This window comes from Spinacia oleracea, chromosome 4 (assembly GCF_020520425.1).
Source record: "Spinacia oleracea cultivar Varoflay chromosome 4, BTI_SOV_V1, whole genome shotgun sequence".
NCBI lineage: Eukaryota > Viridiplantae > Streptophyta > Magnoliopsida > Caryophyllales > Amaranthaceae > Spinacia > Spinacia oleracea.
In genome coordinates, this window is record NC_079490.1 from 103,462,589 (window position 1) to 103,487,568 (window position 24,980).

General features: G+C 36.2%; 1 protein-coding gene across 1 annotated transcript; it reads right to left on the bottom strand.

The window, feature by feature from the left end:
* Window positions 1–792: 792 nt before the first annotated feature.
* Window positions 793–23,205, bottom strand: LOC110784773 (CO(2)-response secreted protease). Its single transcript, XM_021989217.2, has 11 exons — window positions 22,941–23,205; window positions 22,758–22,861; window positions 22,556–22,653; window positions 17,580–17,744; window positions 3,695–3,806; window positions 3,079–3,619; window positions 2,880–2,980; window positions 2,268–2,510; window positions 2,073–2,187; window positions 1,748–1,961; window positions 793–1,521 (listed from the first exon to the last, which is right to left on the bottom strand). The coding sequence occupies exons 1-11, from the start codon at window positions 23,040–23,042 to the stop codon at window positions 971–973; spliced, it is 2,346 nt and encodes a 781-aa protein (XP_021844909.1). The 5' UTR covers window positions 23,043–23,205; the 3' UTR covers window positions 793–970.
* Between the last annotated feature and the right edge of the window lie 1,775 nt (window positions 23,206–24,980).

Consider the following 24,980-nt stretch of genomic DNA (forward strand, 5'->3'; position numbering starts at 1 on the left):
TCTTATTCTCTGAAACGCCGTTCTTCCCAAACAAAGCAAGAGATTGATCGTGATCGTTCTCTTCCGTACTAGCATACGTGGGATTCAATTGGTGCTTGTGGACTAAGTAGAGGAGCAACAAGTGGGGCTCTAAGATCTTCGAAGCTTGCATACAAACGGGAGAACACGCTACAAAGTTGATTATTCTTTCGACTTAATCTGGTCTATATTATTGTTATGCATGTGATCCTGTGATAGATGTTAGGAAATTGTTTCCTGAAATTCCGCTTTATGCATCTATATCATCCTACATCCCTCGCCGTCGCCGCTGCACGGTAATCTCCTCCTTCTCTTGTTCTTTCTCTTTTTCGTTTTATCTCTCCCCCTCACTCGATGTTTTCTGTTTACCCAACCAGCAACACCGCACGGCCGCCTGCTGCCGCCAGCCCGCACCGCCTAGTCCTGCGACCACCTTATCGCTGCCGCGCCTCTGTCCACCATCCCGCTCCTCCCTCCTTCCTCCTCCACGCACGCAAGCACAACCACACCTCTTTGTTGTTTCTTGCTTCTTGCTGGCACAGCCACCACAACGTGACTACCTCCACTGCTGCACAGCCAAGTGTTTTGTATCCTTAAGAAACCAAGTGTTTTGTGCGTAATTTATCAGCTAATTCCAGCTTCTGCCATTAATAGAGTTCTTTAACTTGGTTAGCTTTACAGTTTCTTTTTATAGAGAATAATTGTGAAAGATTGAAAAATACAATAGACAAGACTAAACAAGAACATGAACTACACCATTGAACAACATCAATGTAAATCAAAAGTATGATAAACGTCGTAAGACTGTGGTATGGACAATAAATAGATGAGTGTTACAAGACATATTTAATCATCATACTGAAATCTTGAGTTTGAGCTGTGGAGGTTTGTGTGAAATATATATACACATGTAGTTATGAAGAATGTGTGTGCATGTAGTTCCTCAATCATATCAATCTACAATATTTACAGCAAATACAATTCTGACTCTGTGTAGTCCGTCAAACCAAGTTAGTGAGCCATAATTATAGCCTTTTTGAGCTTCCTTGCCATGGAATGAAACATTGAAAGTTGCTGTTGTCAAACCCTTACGAAAATATATCTTCTTTGGAAAAATGCTTATCCTTAATCCCTCTGGGGCACGTACTGTCGCTGTGTATGTTGTGTTTGGTGACCCGACATTGATTACATGCCTTGTAACTCTTTTGTCATTAGTTCTTTTCAGTTCACCTATTGAGATGGATGGGTAGTTTAAGTTTGATATAAGCTTATCAGAGGAAACTTTAGGACAGCTGAATTTTGTGCTTGTCAAAGATCGGAGGATCTTCTCTGTATATCCACTGTAACATAGAAAATGGAAGTAATCCTCTGTAGTGGTTGGAAACACTAATCCTGGATTAAGGGCTTGGACTGGACTTATCTCCCCAGCTCCAGTTTCGTGTGGATTTGCAGTGCCACCTGAACTATTTGTCAAACCTCTCCCCGTGTTATCAGCAACAGTTGCTGCAAAGATATATCTGAAAGTAAATAACTGACTTCATCTGTCTAATGATTATCTACTTTTCAAAGAATATATAGCTCTGATTATGATCTGTCTCTGTTGGATTACATATCCGTGTATGATATGAGTTATGAGTTCGTGCAACATAGATCATCATAAGGCAGGGCAGGATATTTGTGATGTGAAGATTTTGTATTGTATGATTATGGGGTGTTTCATCATACTTACCTGTTGTCATCAATGCTGATTTAATCATGGATGGTGTCCATTTGTGGTGAATAGATTTGATAAAAGCCGCCGCACCAGTTACATGAGGACAAGCCATGGATGTACCGGATTTTATAGCAAATTTTGATGGCTTCTTTCCAACAGGATCTTGTCCCGGTTCACTTTCTAGAATATTCGCTGCTAGTATTGCAACTCCAGGCGCCATAATGTCTGGCTATAATTATATTTCAAGTTTAGAACAAATATTACTCCGTACGTGTTTTGGAAGTCGACCAATCAATGGTAAGAGGGTACTAACTCATACGAAATATAAAAACATGTGTACCTTAAGAATATTTTCTGTGAGTTCTCCAGGACCTCTTGATGAGAAATCTGCAACAATTGGTGCTGGTTTATATCTTTGCACAGCAACTGTTGAGAGGATTGTTGCTGTTGGTTTCCTGTGTATTTTCCTAAAGGTGAACTTCTGATAGAACTTTTAAGCATCAAAGGGTTGTTAAGTTTAGAAGAAATCACATACCTGGTAGACTTTATGTACTTCTGTATCTGAATTCCGTCATCTTCTCCAACTTGTGTAAACGGGAAAGCACCTGAATCAAAAGGCACACCTTTTTCAACATTACTGATGTAAAGCAAGCCTCTTGCTCCAGCATCTTGTACCACCAACATTTTAATTCGCCGTGATATAGTTGGGTAACTGTTCAAACAAACCACTATTTTCCCAGCTACTTTCGTAGGATCCAGTGATCCTGGATAGCAATTGCTGCAATGAAGGAGGAGGGAATTAGAGATTCATGCATACTCCCTGAGCTCCTAGTTTGCATTTTGTTTTATATTAGGCATTTCTGATAGACTGGACTCGCGTCCTCATATCTGATAGACTAACTAACTCGGGTATCAGTTTTACCTGACGACTATTTTAAGAAACCAACTATGATTTTGGTCCTAAAATAACCCTTTCAGAGCATTGAGAATAAGACATGGGTACCATACAGTGATATAGGTACTAGAGAAGTAGAGATGAAATGAACAGTCCAAGTTCATTGCAAAAAATCCAGGATACTGATTCTGTTTCTGGAGTCTTGAGCAATCTAACCGTGCTTGATTTTGATAATCAACAAATAGTGATTACCTTGCCTCTGAAGGAGGGGTGAACGCAGAGGCTGCATCACCAGCAAATGCAAGTGGATATTGGCTAGAGATTGTAAGATTTGACAATGTGATACCAGACCCCTGCATATTTAGAAAATCAAACAAATTCCCATTAGTATCATGCTCTAAATCTATGTACTATACATTGATGTATATGGTATTCACAGAAGTGATCTCACTTTGAAAGTTGCATTGTTTCCTAGGAGCAGGGTTGATTCAAAATCCCTGTCGATATTGGAAGCGGCCACAGTTAATATCCATGGAGCTGTATTGACAACAGTAAATGGGTCTGGACCACTATTTCCTGCAGAGCAAACCACCATAACCCCCATTTGATTAGCATGAAATGCTGCAATGGCTATTGGATCACTCAAAAAATCAGCTTGTAAGAGTAGATCCATTCCAAGTGATATTGATATTATGTCGACACCATCATTGACAGCATCATCAATAGCCTTCAATATAGTGGAACCAGCACAATTATCTAAAGTGCAAGCCTTGTAAACAGCAATCCTAGCAGACGGTAAGCCTCCTTTGGCAGTGCCTTGTGCCAACCCAAAGTAACTAGCATTTCTAACTTGGACACCTGCAGCAGTCGATGCTGTATGGGTACCGTGACTATCATGGTCTCGTGCTGAGACATTTGACTTAGTGGCAGTGGAGTTGCTGTATTTTCCAAAGCCGCCTTGGTGGATGTAGTATCTTGCACCAATTAACTTCCTGTAAAAGGTAATTAGCGCGGTATCTAGCTAGATAGTATAGCATCTGTCGACTTTAATGTTCCGAGTATTTTACCTGTTACAATCAGACTTCTTGAAGTCGGAGCCTTCCATGCAAACTCCTTTCCATCTCTTGGGTATTTCTCCTAGACCTTTATCACTAAAACTTGGAGATTCCGGCCATATCCCTGAAACAGTAACAATTGCAAACCTAATTTGTGAAACTTTTTGCTTTATTAGTTGCTGTCATACTGGAGATTAATGCTTCATTGCAACTCTTCATCGTTCAGAAAGATAGATCATCAGACATTCTGACCTCTTTTCACAAGTTTAGGGCCTTTAAGAAAATTCATTTAGGCATGCTTGCACGCATAGACTTCATTTTAGTACTCTAACCACATCATCATGTGTCAAAATCAAATTAGGGCCTATACTCTAAAGCTCATCATGTAAGTACATTGTTTTTTTTTAAAGATGTGAATATATATTCCTTGATCAACAGGATAATTATACTAGAGAATAATTTATGGTTAATACTAAACCATAAACTTTTTGCGTGAAAATTGTATGAACAAATATTACAAATTTTGATGAAATGTATAATTTGGTGTTTTTTATTATCTTTTTTTTTTATTTTTTTTATTTTGAACTTTACCACTCTATAACTTTAGAAAATCAAGGAATATGATTATTGACCCAATTCATGGAAGATGTGTTGACCGGAAACTTAGTCATGTAGGATTTAACATATGAATAACTATGAACAATATTCATATGGAACGTAACTTCATAATACCATAAAAGAATAATTAATAAAGGTAATTATCATAAATACGATCATAGAAAAATATTCATATATTGACCCAAATTAAGGGAATTATTCAGAAAATCGGATAATTCCAATCAATGAAGAAACAGTGAAATTGGGTAGTTACTTTCTAGAGGAAATTATCAAGTAAAAAATGTGCAATAAAATTATCAATCAATTTCATTTCAACTCACAATATTAAAAAATTATCCCAAATATTCTTTCATAATATTTATTAGTCATATAATGATCATCTTTGTAAAACAATTATCTACATTAGCAATTCTTAAACAATATATATCTTCCTACAAAAATAAAGATAGCTACCTCTTTTCTTCGAAGTTATTTACACTTTGTGATATATGTCTAAAGTATGGAATTTTTTACCGTACACTAATATATAGTACATCAAAACATTATCACAGAGATATTGTTAGATTTGTCTAAATATGTACATTTAAAATATCATCTAAACTTGCAGAAACAGAGGTACTACTAATTAGGGGGTTTGGTTGGGGGTATTCAGGAAAGGGAAAGGGAATCAACACCTCTCATTCCCTTTGTTGTTGTTTGTTTGTCCATTTCAATCATTCCCTTTATCCCTCTCATTCCCCAATTTCCCTCTACCGTGATTCCCTACCCCTCCTAGGGTATCATTCTTACACCCAAACTCCTCTTCAACTCATCTTCCTTGACCAACATTGACCAACTCATACACCACACCACCACCCATCTCCAACACCACAACCACCCCAAAACCAACCACCACCGCAAGCAACCACCCTGAAACCAACCACCACCACAAGCAACCACCCCGAAACCAACCACCACCATAAGCAACCACCCCGAAACCAACCACCACCACAAGCAATCACCCCGAAACCAACCACCACCACCCACAACCACCCCGAAACTAACCACCACCACCCGCAAGAACCCCGAAACAAACCACCACCACCCGCAAAACACCCTTTTCAACCACCACCACCTGCAAAACACCCATTTCAACCACCACCACCCGCAAATAGTAACCTAAATCACGATTGACCGTCATCAAAACAAGAGGGAGGAGAGAAAAGGAGAGAGAAAGCGGCGATGGGAAGGGGGAAAATGAGAGAGAAGGGCGGCGGTAGGAGGGAGAAGGAGAGTGAAGAGCGACGGTAGGAGGGAAAAGGGTGGCGGGAAGAGGGAGAAACATTAGAGGCTGGAGGAGGGAGGAACAACGGCGGCGGGAGGAGGGAGAAACGACAGAGGCTGGAGGAGGGAGAAACGACGCCGACGGGAGGAGGGAGAAACGACGACGGCAAGAGGAGGGAGAAACGACAGCGTGTTGTTCCTAGGTTTTGTTTGATGACACACACATATTTCAAACTTCCTGATTGTGGTTGCTAATGACTTTATACAGGTAAGTGTCTAAGTTCCTATCAGGATAGGAACTTGAATCAGATGATGAAGTTCCTGATTTACACTTGGAACAGCCACTGGAGTTCCTGAGCTGGAAGTTGTATCTGTTCTAGCTTTGATGTCACAAGAGGAGAAACACATTTTACATATCCAGAGTTTTTCATACCCACAAGAACTGTTATAGTCTCATGACCACGAGTTCCTATGTTAGCCAGAGAGGAACTCATTATTGTTCCAGAGCTGGAACGTCTGAAGCTTCTGAGTTGCAAGTTCCAGACAAAGGGAAGAGATAAAAGTCTAGGTAGTCTACTGTACTTAGAATTTTATGTAAATATTAATTATGCTAATGGTATATAGGGTACTCAAGGAACTTGTGAATTAATTAAGCCATTTATTTTGCTGAAAGTAATTTTTATGGAAAACATGTAATTAAATAAAAAATAAGTTTTAATATAAAATAGATTCACGTTTTATTTTATTTAAGCAAAACTTATTTTCCTAAAAATTCTCCTTAGTTTTTGTAGATAAATAAAATATGTTTTAAAGAAAATCTTTTAGGGTTTGATTGAGTCAAAACCACTAACTGCATTGTGGCTTAAATGTGGGAAGTGGTCTTCCCCTTGTTCCTCAAGTCAAGGGACGTGGAGACCAAAGTGCTGGCAGTTAGCAGTTGAGGTTTTGAAGGGAACTAACCCTAGGGATAAACACTATAAAAGAGCAATATATTTTCTGGAAAAATACACAAACATTCTAAGAGTTTTTGCTTTCCTAAAAACATATTCTCAAAGATTTTCTAAAACAATTTGTGTCCTAGTTAATTCAAAGTTCCTAAGTTCCTTATATATATACAAAAGCATTATTAATATCTAGAGTTATCTAAACACGAATTGTATTTTGTATTAGTGAGGATAGAGTTATCCTGTAAAGACTTAGAGTTTAAGTCTGAGAGAAAGTGAAAGAGAGAGAGTTGTAATATGAGAAGATTACTGTGAGGAACACGAGTTAGAGAGAAACTTGTGTTAGAGAGTTATTGTAATCGAGGTATTACTTTAATAAAAGAAATTCTCTTCTTGATTAGTGTCAAGAAGTTCTCACAATTGTTATTTTAGTCTTTCTTGCTCTCAGTTTTTTTTACTGTTCCTTGGTTTCGAAAGAAACTCTATCAAAGTTCGAATTACAATTCACCCCCCCTCTTGTGTGTGTCCCTACTGGAATATCAATTGGTATCAGAGCCAGTACTCACTAAAAACACAGGAAACCCTGTTTGAGTCAAGTTCCTGATAGTATGAACTCACAAGAGAAACTGGAAGAAGGCTACTCCACGCAAAGGCCACATATGTTCAATGGTAAGTTCTACTCATACTGGAAGAACATAATGGAGATATTCATCAAAGTTGAAAATTACCAAGTTTGGCGTGTAATTGAAGTTGGAGACTTCGAGGTAACAAAGACAAATGCTGAAAACGAGGTAGTTCCTAAACCAATGTCTGAATTTTCTAAAGAACACTTTGATAAATATGAGATGAATGTTATTGCTGTCAAAATCTTGCATTGTGGACTTGGACCTCATGAACACAATAGGGTCATGGGGTGCAAGAACGCAAAACAGATTTGGGAATTACTACAAGTAACCCACGAAGGAACTAATGAAGTTAAGCGTTCCAAAATTGATCTTTTGATGTCTAAATATGAAAGATTTGAAATGCTTCCAAAAGAAACTATTCAAGAAATGTTCACTAGATTTACTAACATAACCAATGAATTAGTTTCTCTTGGTAGAATCATTCCCACAGATGAACAGGTAAGAAAAATACTAAGGAGCATGCCACAAGATGATCGTTGGAGAACAAAGGTCACTGCACTATTTGAGACCAAGGACTTTACCAAGTTCAACATTGAACAACTTGCTGGTTCCTTGATGACACATGAATTGCATCTTGGAGCTGCTGTTCCTGAGAGTTCCAGAAATCGAGGACTTGCTCTAAAAGCTGAGGAACTCGACGAATCTGAGCCAGATGAAGAAGAGGCTGCCATGCTGGTTAGAAGAATGAGGAAGCTCTACAGGAACTTCAGACCAGGAAACCAGAAAGGAAGGAACTTTGCTAAGAAAACCACTAGTTCCAAAACTGAGCAAGGTTGCTTCAAATGCGGAGAAACTGATCATCAAATTCGTGAATGCCCTCTGTGGGAGAACGACAAAGCCAAAGGAAAAGGAAAGGAACAAGTCAAGGAACGCTATAACAAGTCTACTTTCAACAGGCCAAACTTCAAGAAGGCCATGATAGCTGCATGGGGCGAAGCAACAGACTCAGAAGATGATGAGGAACAACCAAATGAAGAAACCGCAAATCTCTGCCTTATGGCTAGAACAGAAGGAACTGAACAAGTTCCATCAGAAGAAGTAAGTTCCTCCACTCTTCAGTGTCTTTCAAAGTCAAAACTAATTGAACTGTTGCTAGAAACTCTAGATGATTACAAAAAGCTAAGTATGTTAAAAGCACAAAGTGACAGAGCCTTGGAACTAAGTAAAGACCACATAAATTATCTGAACAATATTAGATCTGATGTTCAAGGCAGGTTCTTTGAATTGCTAGATAGAAATACCACCATTAATGAGTCATTTGAGAAAATTAGAAATGAAAACATCCTTCTACAAGTGCAACTCAGTCAATATAAGATGTTTAATCTAAGCTTAGATCCTACAAAATCCTTGGAAATTAACATGGGAGTTTTTAACATCGACTTAGAAAGATTAAACAAAGATCTGATCACCACAAAGGAACAGAAAGAGAAACTGGAGAGGGAACTAGCCATGGCCAAGGCACAGAGACAACCACCTAAAGTTCCTCCCAAATGGATTGAGAATGCTCAATCTAAGAGAACAGAAGGATTAGGTTTTAATCATAAAACTAGTCATAAGAAAAAGTATGTGGATCTTCCAAGTGTGAAAGTCTGTTTCTCATGTGGAAGTGGAAGTCATGTAAGTACTGAGTGTTCCAAGATGAAGGAACAGGATCAAAGAAACATTAATTATGTAAAGCAAAAATGGGTTAAGAAGTCAGATGTTGTAGTTGAAAAGGAACTCGAGGAAACCCGAGTTCCTGTAACTAACCCTTGATCTCTTTACAGGTTCTAGTGAAGGGGAACAGCTCGTGGTATCTCGACAGCGGGTGTTCCAAACACATGACAGGAGACAAATCTAAATTCCTCTCACTAGAAGCCTACAACGGAGGAACTGTGACCTTTGGAGACAACATGAAAGGAGAAATTGTTGGAATTGGAAAAGTTGGAAGGTCAAGTTCCTATGCCATTGAAAATGTATTTTTAGTCGAGGGTTTAATGCACAGTCTACTAAGCATTTCTCAATTTTGTGACAAAGGAAACTCTGTATGTTTTACTTCTGAAAATTGTCAAATCATTAATAATAACACTGGGAAGGTTATTTTGGAAGGAACTCGTAAAGGGAACACATATTCTGTGGACCTCAATACAGTTCCCAGGAACAATTTAACCTGCCTCAGTGCCTTTGAAGAAGATCCCCTACTATGGCGCAGGAGGTTTGGACATGCTAGTTTCTCACTGCTTGACAAACTAAGATCAAAGGAACTGGTTCGAGGACTCCCCTCAATCAAGTTCCTAAATGATAAAGTCTGTGATGCATGTGCAAAAGGCAAACATGTCCGAAGTTCCTTTAAGCCTAAGAAATTGGTAAGCACAACAAAACCATTGGAACTCATCCATATGGACTTGTGTGGCCCAATGAGAATTCAAAGCAGAAGTGGGAAAAAATATGTTTTAGTTATTGTTGATGATTACTCTCGCTTTACTTGGGTCATATTTCTAACAAGAAAAGATGAAACGTTTGATGAGTTTGTTGCATTTTCAAAGAAAATCCAGAAAACTATAGGTCATCAACTGATCCATATAAGATCTGATCATGGAACAGAGTTTGAAAATTACAAATTCGATGAATACTGCAAGGAACAAGGTATGGACCACAATTTCTCAGCTCCCAGAACTCCACAACAAAATGGAGTTGTTGAGAGGAAAAATAGAACCTTATAGGACATGGCAAGAACCATGTTAATAGCCAGTTCCTTACCTAGGAACTTCTGGGCTGAAGCAGTCAATACAGCTTGTTATATTGTAAATAGAGTTATGATTCGAGCAATCCTAAACAAAACCCCCTATGAGCTACTAAAAGGTATAAAACCCAACATCTCTTACTTTAGAGCTTTTGGTAGTAAATGTTTTGTCCACAACAATGGCAAAAGGAACTTGGGGAAGTTTGATGAAAGAAGCGATGAGGCAGTGTTCCTAGGATATGCTCTAAATAGCAAAGCTTACAGAGTCTATAACAAAAGGTCTATGTGCGTTGAGGAAAGTGTACATATAATATTTGATGAATCTAACAAGTCTGATATAGTACAGGAACAAGAACATTTCGAGATTGGTTTATCTCGTGCTGCAGAAAATGATGAGGAGTTCCAACCAAGCAAACACACAGCCAGAGGAACTGCTCAACAAAATCAAGAAGTTCCCGTACAAGAGGAACACGAAGAGATCCAAGAAGATCCAGAAACAACACCAGAACCCGAGGAACCCCACAATGACCAACAAGGAACTCAGGTCACAGAAGGAACTGATGAAAATACCACAACACCAGTAGCTCAATTTCAACCTAGACCTTGGAAGCATCAAAAGTCTCATCCAATGGAACTCATTATGAGTGACATCAAAAAAGGAACTCAGACAAGGTCACAGCTGAGGAACTTTTGTGCATTCCACGCGTTCCTCTCCATATTGGAGCCAAGAAACCACATTGAGGCTCTGGAGGATGCTGACTGGATCATAGCCATGCAAGAAGAATTAAATGAATTCAAAAGAAACAAGGTGTGGCACTTGGAACCCAAACCAAAGCACCAGAAGGTGATAGGGCTGAAATGGGTGTTCCGGAACAAGAAAGATGAACATGCAACAATCATAAGGAATAAGGCAAGGTTAGTGGTCAAAGGTTATAATCAACAGGAAGGTATTGACTTTGAAGAAACATTTGCACCTGTTGCTAGATTAGAAGCCATTAGAATCTTAATTGCTTTTGCTGCCTTCATGGGTTTTAAACTTTATCAAATGGATGTTAAATGTGCTTTCTTAAATGGTTTCTTAGAGGAAGATGTTTATGTGGAACAACCCCCTGGATTTGAAAATCCCGAATTTCCAAATCACATTTACAAACTAGATAAGGCTCTCTATGGATTAAAACAAGCCCCTAGATCTTGGTATGAGAGATTATCAAAGTTCCTCCTTCAAAATGATTTTAAAAGAGGTAGAATAGAAAAAACTTTATTTTTAAAATCTAGAGGAACTGATTTGTTAGTAGTTCAAATTTATGTTGATGATATATTATTTGGAGCAACTAATGAGAACTTGTGCAAGGATTTTGCAAACTTGATGAGCAGTGAATTTGAAATGAGCATGATGGGGGAACTCAACTTCTTCCTTGGTTTACAAATCAAGCAAACTGAGGAGGGAATCATGATACACCAACAAAAGTATGTGAAGGAACTCCTAAAGAAATATGAGCTAGAATCAGCCAAAGTAAACCACACTCCCATGGGAACAACTACCAAATTAGACACTGATCCAAATGGGAAAAGTGTAAATCAGACAAAATACAGAGTTATGATTGGATCACTATTATATTTAACAGCCAGTAGACCTGACATTTCTTTTAGTGCAGGACTATGTGCAAGATTTCAATCCAATCCAAAGGAGTCCCACTTAACTGCTGTGAAAAGAATACTAAGATACCTCAAAGGAACTGATGACCTATGCCTATACTATCCAAGAAGTGGATCATTCGAGCTAAAAGGATATGCTGATGCTGATTATGCAGGTGACTTAGTGAATAGAAAAAGCACATCAGGTATGGTACAGTTCTTAGGTCCATGCATGGTTTCTTGGGGTTCCAAGAAACAAAACACTGTTGCTCTATCCACAGCTGAAGCTGAGTATGTAGCTGCTGCAGCTTGTTGCTCACAAATTCTATGGATAAAACAACAGTTAAGAGATTTTGGTATTATCTATGATTGTGTTCCTATCTATTGTGATAACACTAGTGCTATTTGTATTTCAAAAGATCCGGTTCATCATTCCCGGGTCAAACACATCCACATTAGACACCATTTCCTTAAAGATAATGTTGAGAAAGGTTTGATTAAATTAGATTTTTGCCAAACTGATCACCAAATTGCTGACATTTTAACTAAGCCTTTGAACAAGGAGAAACATGAGAAAATGAGAATGGAACTCGGAATGATCAAGCTAAGGTAATTGCTAAATTGAAGTTCCTCTAAGGTAAAGGCAAAAACCATAGTACATACAGACTATTACAAACACAAAATCTTGTGTGTAAACATAGTTGAAGCTTACCATCGTGGCAAACAAACTCACACTCCAAATGTGCAAGGTAAGCAGTTCCTTTCAAACTAGTTAATCCAGAGATACAAAATTAAGCAAGTCAATACCAAGTCAAACACAGTTTTATTTTAATTTATTTCTATACTTTTCTTTTAAATCTTTTTTAACAAATTTTTAAAATTCAAAAACGAATACCCATATTCAAAGAATGTTTAGAATGGTTCCATTGGCAATAAATAAGAGAAACTCTTCACTTTCCACATTCAATCCATGCAACCCCCTTTCTCTCTCTCTCACACGCCTTCTCCACTGACACCACCTCTCCTTCCACCTATAAAAACCCTTCACCATGGTTCTCACAAGCAACAACACTGATCTCACTTCCCTCAAACGAAAAAGAAATCCATCCTCTCCAGTTCCCATGGATACCTCACCCATACAATCACCAATTCCCCTTCGATCTCACAATCCAATACTCGTAATTACTTAGGGGGAACCAATCGACACTGTCATTGAAATAAAATCCCCAATTTCAAACCCTAGATCCTTCACAAGAAAATCCAAAAAGCGTCGGGTAGAAATTTCTGGTGAACCACTCGAGGAAACTGAGGAACCACAGGAGGGTGCTCACACTCAGGGGGAAGGAAAAAGCATCAAGAAACTCACTGCTAAGGAGAGCAATCTGGTGGAAGGGTTTGCAATCAATTCAACATGGTGTGAAGCTACGAAGTTCAATGAATTGATGGAGATCCTCGAACACCAAAAGTGGGTAAGCTTGTTAAGTACTTATGCCAAATCACCCCTAATTCCCGAAGCCATGAAAGAATTTAGCAAAAACTTTACTTGTGTTGATGATGTGTGTTCGAGTAAAGTAAATGGAACTCGCATAGAGTTTGATGCCTCCTATCTGGAATAGTTGTTTGGTACACCCAATAGGGGTTTTGATATGTGGTTGAAAGGTCAGATTACAGTGACCACTGATAGTGTCAATGAAGATGATATTGTTGGTTCAATTGGAGGAAATTCCAAAGTTTCCACCTCCACAACACATAACTGTTTCTCACCCCTTCAAAAATTGCTATTCAATATTGTGTGGAGAGGTGTAGTTCCTCGAACCCAGAAAAGGAACATAGCCAGTTTGTTTGATGCATGCCTCATGTATTGTCTAGAAAGAAAAATACCCATAAACTTTCCAGCTATTATGATCAAACATCTATCCACCTGCATACCAAAATACAAAATCCCTTACTCTTCACTTCTCACTGAAATCTTCAAAAGCTTCTTAGTTGACCTCAGTCCCTACTATGTCATCCCTCTAAAATCAACCCAAATCCTACAACTTGAAATGCTCACTCTGTTAAACCTTAAGGTAGTTCAGGGCAAAGTCATTAAGGCTGGAAAAAAAGAGAAAAAGGATGAAGAATACTAAGGGGGTCCAGAAGTTAAAGAAGAAGAGGAGGAGGAGGAGGAACTCGAACACTTAGAGGTGACTTTATCTCGAGTTCCTCAAGGGAAAAAGAAGTGTGTGGGATCCCAAGGGAAAAGAAAGAGCATGAGGGTGGCAATGCAAGAAAACAAGAAAACAGGGCCTATCTTTATGGAAATAAATGAAGAAGGGGAGGTCAAGGAGATGCCCATAGAGGAGGATGTTGTTCCAATCAAACAAGAGGAACTGCCTGACGCTGCTGTGCCAAGGACCAGGACACCAAGATCCTCCAAGAAATCCAAAGCTCGTCGTGTTCCATCTGCACAGGAACATGTTCAAGACCATGGGGGTGCCTGGAACACAAAAGATGATCAGATATTGGAGCTCAAGGCAACAGTTGCCCGTCTGGTGGAACTGCAGGAGGGAACATACCACATGATCAGTTCAATGCAGGCTCACATAGGTGCATTGGTTGCCAGTGTCAAGACTCTCCAAACCAATCTCCAACACTACTCAGATCAAGCCAATGCCACTCGTGCCACCATTCTCACCAAAATTAATAATTTGGAAACTTTTGAGGAGACAGTGATTGAGGAAACTGCTGGTTCTGGTTCCCCATCCCAAGCTTAATCACCATATCCCATGTTTCAATTACCTTTTGCCATGGAACAATCTTTTTAATTTTTTTTGGTCTGTATAATTTTCAAATTTGGGTATTTGTTCCATCTTATCTTGACTTGCTTGGTTAAATATCTTTGTGTTTTCTAGTTTTGATCATCACTGCTTACTTTCTAATTTATTGTGTGAGTTGGTTTAATACTTTGAGGCTAGCTTAACTTGGCAAACGTTGATCGTGGGGCACTGTGTTTGGAATGGCTATATTTCGTGTTATGCTTTTTGTTGATGTCAACAGGGGGAAGTCAAGGTGCAAACTTCCAAGGTACAATCAATCCAGTTCCTAAATCAACTTCTTGTGTACTCTCTGTAAGTTTTTTTTAGTATTTCTTCTCTATTTTTTTTGTTTTTTTTCCCACTGTAGTCTGCATAAGTTCCTGTTTGTGTTTACTCTCATTTGTAAAATGTTTGCAAGTGTTGTCATCACCAAAAAGGGGGAATATTGTTGTTCCTAGGTTTTGTTTGATGACACACACATATTGCAAACTTCCTGATTGTGGTTGCTAATGACTTTAGACAGGTAAGTGCATAAGTTCCTATTAGGATAGGAACTTGAATCAGATGATGAAGTTCCTGATTTACACTTGGAACAGCCACTGGAGTTCCTGAGCTGGAAGTTGTATCTGTTCTAGCTTTGATGTCACAAGAGGAGCAACACATTTTACATATCCAAAGTTTTTCATACCCACAAGAACTGTTACAGTCTCATGACCACGAGTTCCTATGTTAGCCAGAGAGGAACTCATTATTGTTCCAGAGCTGGAACGTCTGAAGCTTCTGAGTTGCAAGTTCCAAACAAAGGGAAGAGATAAAAGTCTAGGTAGTCTACTGTACTTAGAATTTTATGTAAATATTAATTATGCTAATGGTATATAGGGTACTCAAGGAACTTGTGAATTAATTAAGCCATTTATTTTGCTGAAAGTAATTTTTATGGAAAACATGTAATTAAATAAAAATAAGTTTTAATATAAAATAGATTCACATTTTATTTTATTTAAGCAAAACTTATTTTCCTAAAAATTCTCCTTAGTTTTTGTAGATGAATAAAATCTGTTTTAAAGAAAATCTTTTAGGGTTTGATTGAGTCAAAACCACTAACTGCATTGTGGCTGAAACGTGGGAAGTGGTCTTCCCCTTGTTCCTCAAGTCAAGGGACATGGAGACCAAAGTGCTGGCAGTTAGCAGTTGAGGTTTTGAAGGGAACTAACCCTAGGGATAAACACTATAAAAGAACCAATATATTTTCTGGAAAAATACACAAACATTCTAAGAGTTTTTGCTTTCCTAAAAACATATTCTCAAAGATTTTCTAAAACAGTTTGTGTCCTAGTTAATTCAAAGTTCCTAAGTTCCTTATATATATATACAAAAGCATTATTAATATCTAGAGTTATCTAAACACGAATTGTATTTTGTATTAGTGAGGATAGAGTTATCCTGTAAAGACTTAGAGTTTAAGTCTGAGAGAAAGTGAAAGAGAGAGAGTTGTAATCTGAGCAGATTACTGTGAGGAACACGAGTTAGAGAGAAACTTGTGTTAGAGAGTTATTGTAATCGAGGTATTACTATAATAAAAGAAATTCTCTTCTTGATTAGTGTCAAGAAGTTCTCACAATTGTTATTTTAGTCTTTCTTGCTCTCAGTTTCTTTACTGTTCCTTGGTTTCGAAAGAAACTCTATCAAAGTTCGAATTACAATTCACCCCCCCCCCCCTTTTGTGTGTGTTCCTACTGGAATATCACAGCGGCAAGAGGAGGGAGAAAGAGAGAGGAGAGGAAGGAGGGAGAAAAGTGAAGGGAATGAAATCTCACCCAAACAACTTACCAAATCAAAGGGTTTTTCATTCCTTTCCCCTTCTTTCCCTTTGTTGATTCCATTTCGTTTACCCTGTTCGAACCAAACTCCCCCACTCATTCCTTTCTTGAATGTTAGTCAAGATCAAACTGTATACAACAGATTTATTTTTCAAGATTAATGTAGCTTTAGTGACAAGATCATCCAAGCAACCAAAATATGTTTTTACATTGAAGTTGCTTCATGGTTACACATAACCCATGATTTCGAATGTTATTCGGTACTTACTTATTTCTTTATTTTGAAAAAAGGATTTATTACGAGTATTATTTTAGACATTTTCTTGTTTTTTTCAGGGAAATTTTTTATTGTAGATGTCGTATGACTTTATATTAAAGAAAATCCTCCTTTTCATTAAAGATGTAATATGTAGTATGATTATTTTGTCAAGCCCCGCTGGCGCAACAGCTAAATTAGCAGGTTAAGATTGCGGAGGAAAAGGAAGAATTTGATTAGGCAAACCTGAAGCGAGAGAGAGCTTCTCGGTAGAGGTAGTCAAGCTAAAGAGCTGGATAGAGCAAACCGTAAAAGCTAGCCATAAGGCATATGAGGGAGGGGGGGGGGGGGGGGGAGTTTGCTCGGCTCCGCGCGGAGAGGGAATCCATTCCAAAACCAATGTTGGAGGTCAGGCCTAGAGCAACAAAGAAGATGGTTTGGCAACGGATGATGAGACAACGGACGACCGACCACTTATTGGGATGTATTCCTGTTGCCCGTTTCCTTATTTGTTCGATAATAGAGTTGTGTGAAAAACGTTCAAATTTCAAATTTCAAATTTCAAAATAATATCGCCCGACTTGTTTAGTATGGTGAGTTTTGTTCTCCTGGAATCTCATGAAATTATCTGAATTGAAATTGTTAGATATATTTAATTTATTGGACTTAACTAGACTTCTAAGAAGTTATTTATGTACGATGAAGAGAATACCTTTTACCTTCATATTGATTGTCCTTGTATTTTGAGTGATTAATTAAGGGTTGTAAATAAACTACTCTCTCCAGTCTCCATGCACAATGAAGGGTCATTCATCATGCTGAAAACCTTTCTAAAGTTGAAATTAGGAATTTCCATAGTAAAAATAAAAACGGTGTATTATTGAAAAGCTTTTAATTAAAGGTGATGTGATGTTTTAACAGAAGCAAAGTGTAGATAGTGAAGTGCAATTTTGGCACATGGTTAAGCTCCAAAATGTTTGGTGCTCGTACCCTAGTAAACCCAATCATGCAAAATTCCCTAATGTCAACTTAAAGTCATGAGCTATAAGATTTACATGATTATATAAACTTAAATAAAATATAATAGAGCAAATATTTACTATTTAGAGACGGAAAGAGTAATAAAAAAACGATAGTAAGAAGCTTTAGATATACCTGTGTCAATCATTCCTATGATGACATCAGTAGAGGCAAACAATCCATGGTAGTGATGTTGAAATTTAGATCCAAATCTAGATTGTTGATCCAAGAAATCCCAAGATCTTGTAGTATGGAGCTTTAATATTGGATCACGAAACACTGAGATTACCTCATCATGACCTACCCACACATTTAAAACATCTCCAAATTAATTTTTCTTCACCTTTTTGTACATTACACGACTTACTATTTTCAACTTACCACACGTACTTTTTATGGGTGAAAGTACGTATTCACACTCATAACAAGGAAATTATTCTATTTTTTCCTCTATCCCAAACAAATTCGACCCTTATTAATACCGATCCTCTCTAATTCTTTCACTTCATAAAGTTATACTCCGTACTGTTAGTGTATGTTAGGTTGGCATGATGTGATATATTTTAAATACATCACAGACATATACGTGTCACAAATAATAGGGTTGTATATATACTACCTCCGTTCATAAATAAGTACGAAAATGATAAAGGTCGCAACATGCGACCTTTAAGCCGTGTCACAATGATGACATGTCATGCTTATGTGTTATGATTTAAATTGGAAACTAAAATATTTAACTTATATAATCTATTATACATGTTAAGAAAAAAGGTAGGAAAATCTTAATATTATATTGTGTTTCTTTTTTTATATCAACTACTTTATTTACAATTTTTCATAGTAAAAATATCGCAATGATAGTAAAAATATTGTGACGAAGCATATCCTACGTGGCGCCTATATGTACCAATTAAACTCCGACACGTAAGATTGCAACAACTAAATATTGTCGCAACTTGCGACCTTTATCATCACCCAAATAAGTATCATTTTTTCATTTTTGGCGTTTTCTTATAAGTGTCAATTTTCTATTTTTGAACATATACTTTTCCCACTTTTTCATACACTTTTCACACTTTTCCAAACACTTTTCCTAATTTTCTATAAATCATGATTACTTTTACTTACACATTCTACACTTTTCCACTTTTCAATCCCCCACATCCACTTTTATTTGTACTTTATCAATAAATAATTATCTACTTTTTCCTTTCCCAAAACAAAAACATTCTCAATCATTACATCTTACACACTTCACAATTTTATTAAGCTTCGTGCCGTTCCCAATAAGTGACACTTATTTAGGAACGGAGGGAGTACCATTTTTTTTATGTACCATTTTTATTATTTATATACATTTATTCTTTTTTTATATCATTGCCCTTTTTACCATTGTTCTTGTTTATAGTAACATTTCTTTAAATAATTACCATTTTTATTTTAAAAAAGGAAAATTTGCTAATTAATCCAACCTTTGACCGATTTTCTTTTATTAAGCTCACATACGACATATTTTTTAATAATCCCACATTTAATACCCGACGACTTTTATTGGACCTAATCGGTCATAAACCTGCTATAAGCGGTAATATGTCCCTATGTGACAATACTCTCTGTCGATATATTTTTTCATCATAATCAATTCATCACCATCTTATTGACTTTTTCACCGGTTATCGGTCACTTAAGCCCAATAAAAGTCGTTGGGTAGTAAAGGTGAGATTATTAAAAAATATGTCGTAGGTGGGACTAATAAAAGAAAATCGCCCAAAGGTTAGATTAATATTGCCAAATTTTCCTTAAAAAATACAATTTATTCAATTTTTTGTACTAAGGAACAAAGTTTTTGCCCTTTTTCTAATTTGTCTTCTTGCTATGTTATGTTTTTGCGCATATATCACAGCATGTGATTTTTATTTCTTCGTGCGTGTTTGATACGGAGTATAAGTTTAGAAAATAAAATGGAATAAAATTGAATCACAAGAAGAAAATATTATGTGTGTTTACGGAGCATAAATTTTGGAAATGAATGAAACAGTAAGTAATACTACCTCAGTTTCAGAAAGTTCGATCTTTACAGTTATTATGTGCACGGACTCCAATGCAATATTTAACTACTAATATATCCAATTTCGTATGTGAAAATATTAAAAAAAATTGATTCTGAAAATACATACCAAGACCAATCTAACAAGATTTTACATATAACGTTTTGATGTATATAATAGTGATAACTTATGGTCTAAGTTTTCATACTTTGGACAGATATTCTAAAGTATAAAAAACTTCAGAAATGGAGGTAGTAGATAAGAAGAGAAAAAGATAATGTGTATCAAAATGCAGGGTAACACTTTTGTTACCATAAGACCAGAAGAGATAACAAATTGTGGCAATAGTTAACTTTAGATAATATGTACTCACTCCGTCTCTTTTTGTTCTTTACGTTTTTCTTTTTGGGTGTCCTAAAATGTTCTTTACATTTCCTTTTATATTATCACATAAATGATTTAATATTCTATCAAATTTTATGTCCAATTATTATTTTAACCAATTAAATCCATTTGGTCATTTAATCTCTCAACCTTTTCCCTTAGAACATTAACTTTTTCTCATTTTCCCAATATCAGAATCTTGATAAGAGTGAAAACATTATAAATAAACGTAATTTTCCTCGTTTACATAAAAACTTGGAAGAATATCAATGCACATTAATTAGTCGTTAAAACGCGTGCAAAATACAAAACGTAAAAAAGAGACGGAGGGAGTACCATCCTCTTATACCAAACATTAGGTACTGTAAATAGTTAAGATTCCGTTTGTTCAAATGGATTGATAGAAACTAAATTGTTTGAACTTATTTTAGTTGAAAACCACTATTTTGTGTGTATAAATTGTGTGAAAAAACTCAATTTTACTTAACTGAAATTGATTTGATATTATTTTTGCTAAAAAAGTCAAAATAAGTTAAATTAGCTAAGGGTGCGTTCTATTCAACTTATTTGACCTGAACTTATCTGAACTTATATGAATTTATCTGAACTTATCTGAACTTATCTAAACTTATCTGAACTTATATGAACTTATCTTAACTTATTGGAACTTATTGGAATTTATCTGAACTTATCTTAACTTATTGGAACTTATTGAAACTTTTAATAGTAGTAGTAGTAGTAATAATAATAATAATAATAATAATAATAATAATAATAATAATAATAATTAATAATTAATAATAATAATAATAATAATAATAATAATTAATTAATAATATACTCGGATATAAAAATAATAATTAATAATAATAAATAACGTTTTCAGATTTTTACGGGTACGGCCGTACGGGTTGAAACGGGTTCGAATTTTATCAGGTTTAGGATTTAACGGGTATGGGTTGAAACGGGTTCGGGTTTTAACAGATCCTGGATTAAACGGGAACGAGTTGAAACGGTTTCGGGTATTAACGGGTACGAGTTTAAACAGGAACGAGTTGAAAAGGGGTTGGGTTTAAACGGATTTGAGAATAATATCGGTCATCTTCATGTCAAATCGGTTAAATCGGGTTTGAATGTAATGGGTCAATTTTCACCGAATTTGGGTTCTTATCGGTTCGGGTTAATATCGTGTTGGGTTATTTATAATCATAATAGTAATATTTCACTAATAATAATAATAAGAATGATAATAATAAGAATAATAATAATATTAAGAAGAAGAAGAATAATAATATAAGAATAATTATTTAATTATTAATTTTTATTTTTATTTCTTATTATTATTATTATTTTCTCTTATCCTACTTTCATTAATTTCACTTTCTCTTCCTTGTTTTTTTCTTTTTACTTCCTGCTGTTTTCTGGTTTGATTGGTGACAATGACGATCTCCTACGACGATTCATGTTAGCCGACCCCAAATCATTTTGGGACTAAGGCTTTGTTGTTGTTGTTGTTGTATTATTATTATTATTAATTTTTTTTATTATTATTATTATTTATTTCTTATTATTATTATTATTTATTATTTATTATTAATATTATTATTATTATTATTATTATTATTATTTATTATTATTATTATTATTATTATTATTATTATTATTGTTGTTGTTGAATCTTATTGGAACTTATCTGAACTTATTGGAACTTATCTGAACTTATTGAAACTTATCTGAACTTATTGAAACTTATCTGAACTTATTGGAACTGAAACTTATTTTTTTAAGGTGAACAGAACGCACTGAAACAAACCGATCTTAAGTAAATTCCTTTCCATCAGCTAAAATCTATCAAATATGCTCTTATTGTGCAAAACGCATTGGAAGTGGCCGGAGTTTAAATAATTACTATTTTATCTCGAATAAGCTAGTAGAGCATACAAATTACAAATAGGAAGGATAAATTTCTGTAACCTATCATACAGTGATTCATAATTTTAACGGTTAAGCTAAAAACTCATTGGTGAGTAATCATTTCTTATACTTACACTTGATCTTACCTCCCCTTCTCACTCCTTATTTATATAGGAAAATTTGGTAATATTAATCCAATCTTTTGCCGATTTTCTTTTATTAAGCCCACCTACGACATATTTTTTAATAATCCCACCTTTACCACCCAACGTCTTTTATTGGGCCCAACACGTCATAAACCTATTGTCGCCGGTAATATATCCCTACGTGGAAGTACTCTCTCTAGATGTATTCAGTCATCATCATCAATTCATCACCATCTCAATGATTTTTTCACCAGTTATCGGTCACTTAAGCCCAATAAAAGTCGTTGGGTAGTAAAGGTGGGATTATTAAAAAATATGTCATAGGTGGGATTAATAAAAGAAAATCGGCCAAAGGTTGGATTAATATTACCAAATTTTCCATTATATTTTATATAAGGTACTTATTAAATAATTAATGAAAATTCTCATAAGATTTTTTTGACAACTTTTTCTAAATGATTAAATTACCGTATTCTTAATTTCTAAAATATAATTAAATGTATATAAAAAATAAATTAAAGAACCATTATGATATGTATTTATATGAGTAATAATAATGAATGGATTGGAGTAGGGAAAAAGAATAATACTAATAAATAAATAAATAAAAAGGTACCGGAAAGAAGAGAAGCTTCACTGGGAGTAAGAAAAGCAGAGAATCCCCTGAATGAATGATGGTAGACATGATTCACCGACATCCTTTCTCCCTCGTCACTGCATTCAATTTTTTAATTGTTTATTTAAACAATCTAAATATTTGATCATAATAATTTTAATTACTTATTAAATACAACGAATAATGAAGTTAATAATCATACCTTGGAATAACAGAAGAAAGCAATTGTAAATGAGCAGACTCTGCAACTTTCATATCTGACTCATCATCTTCTACATTTGATCCACCCATATAGATTATATAACTCTGCATTTAATCATCACAAACTTATATTATTAATTTGAAGTTACTTTTGTTTATCTTAAATTGCAAAATGAATTATTACTTTTGGGATTTGATCATCCGGTAACGATGACGGTGACGAAGAGGATGAGACAGGGGAAAAGAAGAGGAGGGGGAGAGAGAGAAAGAGGAGGAAGGAAGCCATGGAGAAGCTAGGTAGAGTGGTGAAGTGAAGTTGGAATTGGAATTGGAATTGGAATTGGAATGATGAAGTAAAAAGAGATTTGTATTTAGCATTTGTAGGATCATGTTTTCATGTGGGGTCTAAGAACGTTATTCTTTCCATTCTAGAGGTAACTTGATTCTGGGGTCTGTCAATAAAGAAACCAATAAATTACGTAATATTTAGGATGGCATAATCAAATATTTCGACGATTTTTCATTAATAATCTAACTTATGAATTATTATCTATTCCCTCCGTTTTGGAATATTCGTACCGGTTTGACCGATACATAGTTTAAAGTAATTTAATTGACTTTTTATTTTATTAGGTGGTGATTGATATTGAGTATTTTTTTTAATATAGTTAGTGGGAAATGTGTCAACTTTTTGAGGGTGGTGGTTCTGGTGGAGAGTGGGGTGATTTTTTAATGTTTTTTTAGATGTTAGGAATACAAGTGAGACCTAAGGTAAGTGAAAGAAACAATATAAAATTAGAAAAAAATATGTCATTTATAGAAACGCTGCAAGTATTCCGAGACGGTTTTATAAAGAAAGCGGTGCGAGTATTCCGAGATGGAGAGGGTAATAATCTAACCTTTATACCCCCATTGACTTTTATTGAACCCGAATGATGAGAAATCGGCCAAGAAGGTCCACTTTTATAATTTAATTTTAGTTATTTATTATGCTTCCTCCTTCTTCCTCCTTCTGCCTGCCTCCATAGCCTTCTCTCATCTCTCCTCCCTCACAGCCTTTTCTAATCACTCCTTCATTAAAGTTGTCTACACTTAGCCTTCTCTGACACCCTTAATCAACAATGGTCGATCACTACCAACATCACCACCTTCACTCTCGCTGTTGGGTTATGAATAATACAAACAATATAATTCTTGCGTAAAAACCATAAAGCCAGGAATCCAAATTAATTGCCACATAATCAATTAGCATAATTTAGGTTACATACAATGTGATGCGTGCCTTCCCTAGCTGCTCCCGAACCGAACAAGAACAAGTCTTTAGAGCTCCAAGTGTCGCCCGTCCGTAGAAAGTCCACAACACGTTCAGATCAGCCTTAGGTTCAACCAACTAGCACTGGAGGAAAATACCTCAAGTACGGGCTCATTTCATGGGGTTTAGTGCGGGCTTTTACATGTGCATCACATGGCCTGCCCGCACTTGATGTTTCTTTTTTTGTGCTACCAATTTTGAAAATGAGCCCGCACTTGACATGTATAGTGCTGCCAATTTTAAAAATGAGCCCGCACTTGACAAATTTGGTGCTGCCAATTTTGAAAATGACCCCGCACTTGACATATTTAGTGCTGCCAATTTTGAACACAATATATGTAAAGAATATGTTTTGATGTGTTTGAATTATGAGGGCTAGCCTCATATTTATAGGGTAGGAAATAAGGAATTTGAGTCTTACTAGGAAAACAATTACCAATCCCGTTAGGATTGAAATTCTTAACCAATTAGAATTGTAGCAATAATTAAACTCTTAATTAATCCAATTCTAGTAAGACTAGAAAAACTAATACTCAAAGCCAATATTACTTGGCGACTAAGTAATCAGATATTGCTTGAAGCCCAAGACGAAACAACCAACGCAACCACAAGGGCTAAGTTGGCGCGCGTGCCTGGCTAGGCCCAAACGCAGTCGCTGCTGGCCTAAGGCCCAGCACGCGCTGCAGTTTGGCCTTGGACATGTGCACTGCTGCTTGCCTTGGCTCGTTGCGGCCCACAACGCTCCAGGCCCACCGCACACGGTTGGGCGCTGGTTCTGGGCTTCGCGCCTAGTGCTGTGCGCTCGGCCTTTTGCTTGTCGAGCGATGGGCTGGCTCGCTTGCCGGCTTGTCGCTCGCCGAGCTTCCGATTCGTTTTCCGATTTTGGAATCTATTTCCGTTTCGAACAAATAT

Coding starts and splice junctions, on each gene's coding strand:
- LOC110784773 (XM_021989217.2), bottom strand. CDS start 23,042: ATGGCTTCCTTCCTCCTCTTTCTCTCTCTCCCCCTCCTCTTCTTTTCC. Junction 3,807..17,579: donor CATAGGAATGATTGACACAG/GTATATCTAAAG, acceptor TTACTGTTTCAG/GGATATGGCCGGAATCTCCA. Junction 1,522..1,747: donor ATCAGCATTGATGACAACAG/GTAAGTATGATG, acceptor ATATCTTTGCAG/CAACTGTTGCTGATAACACG.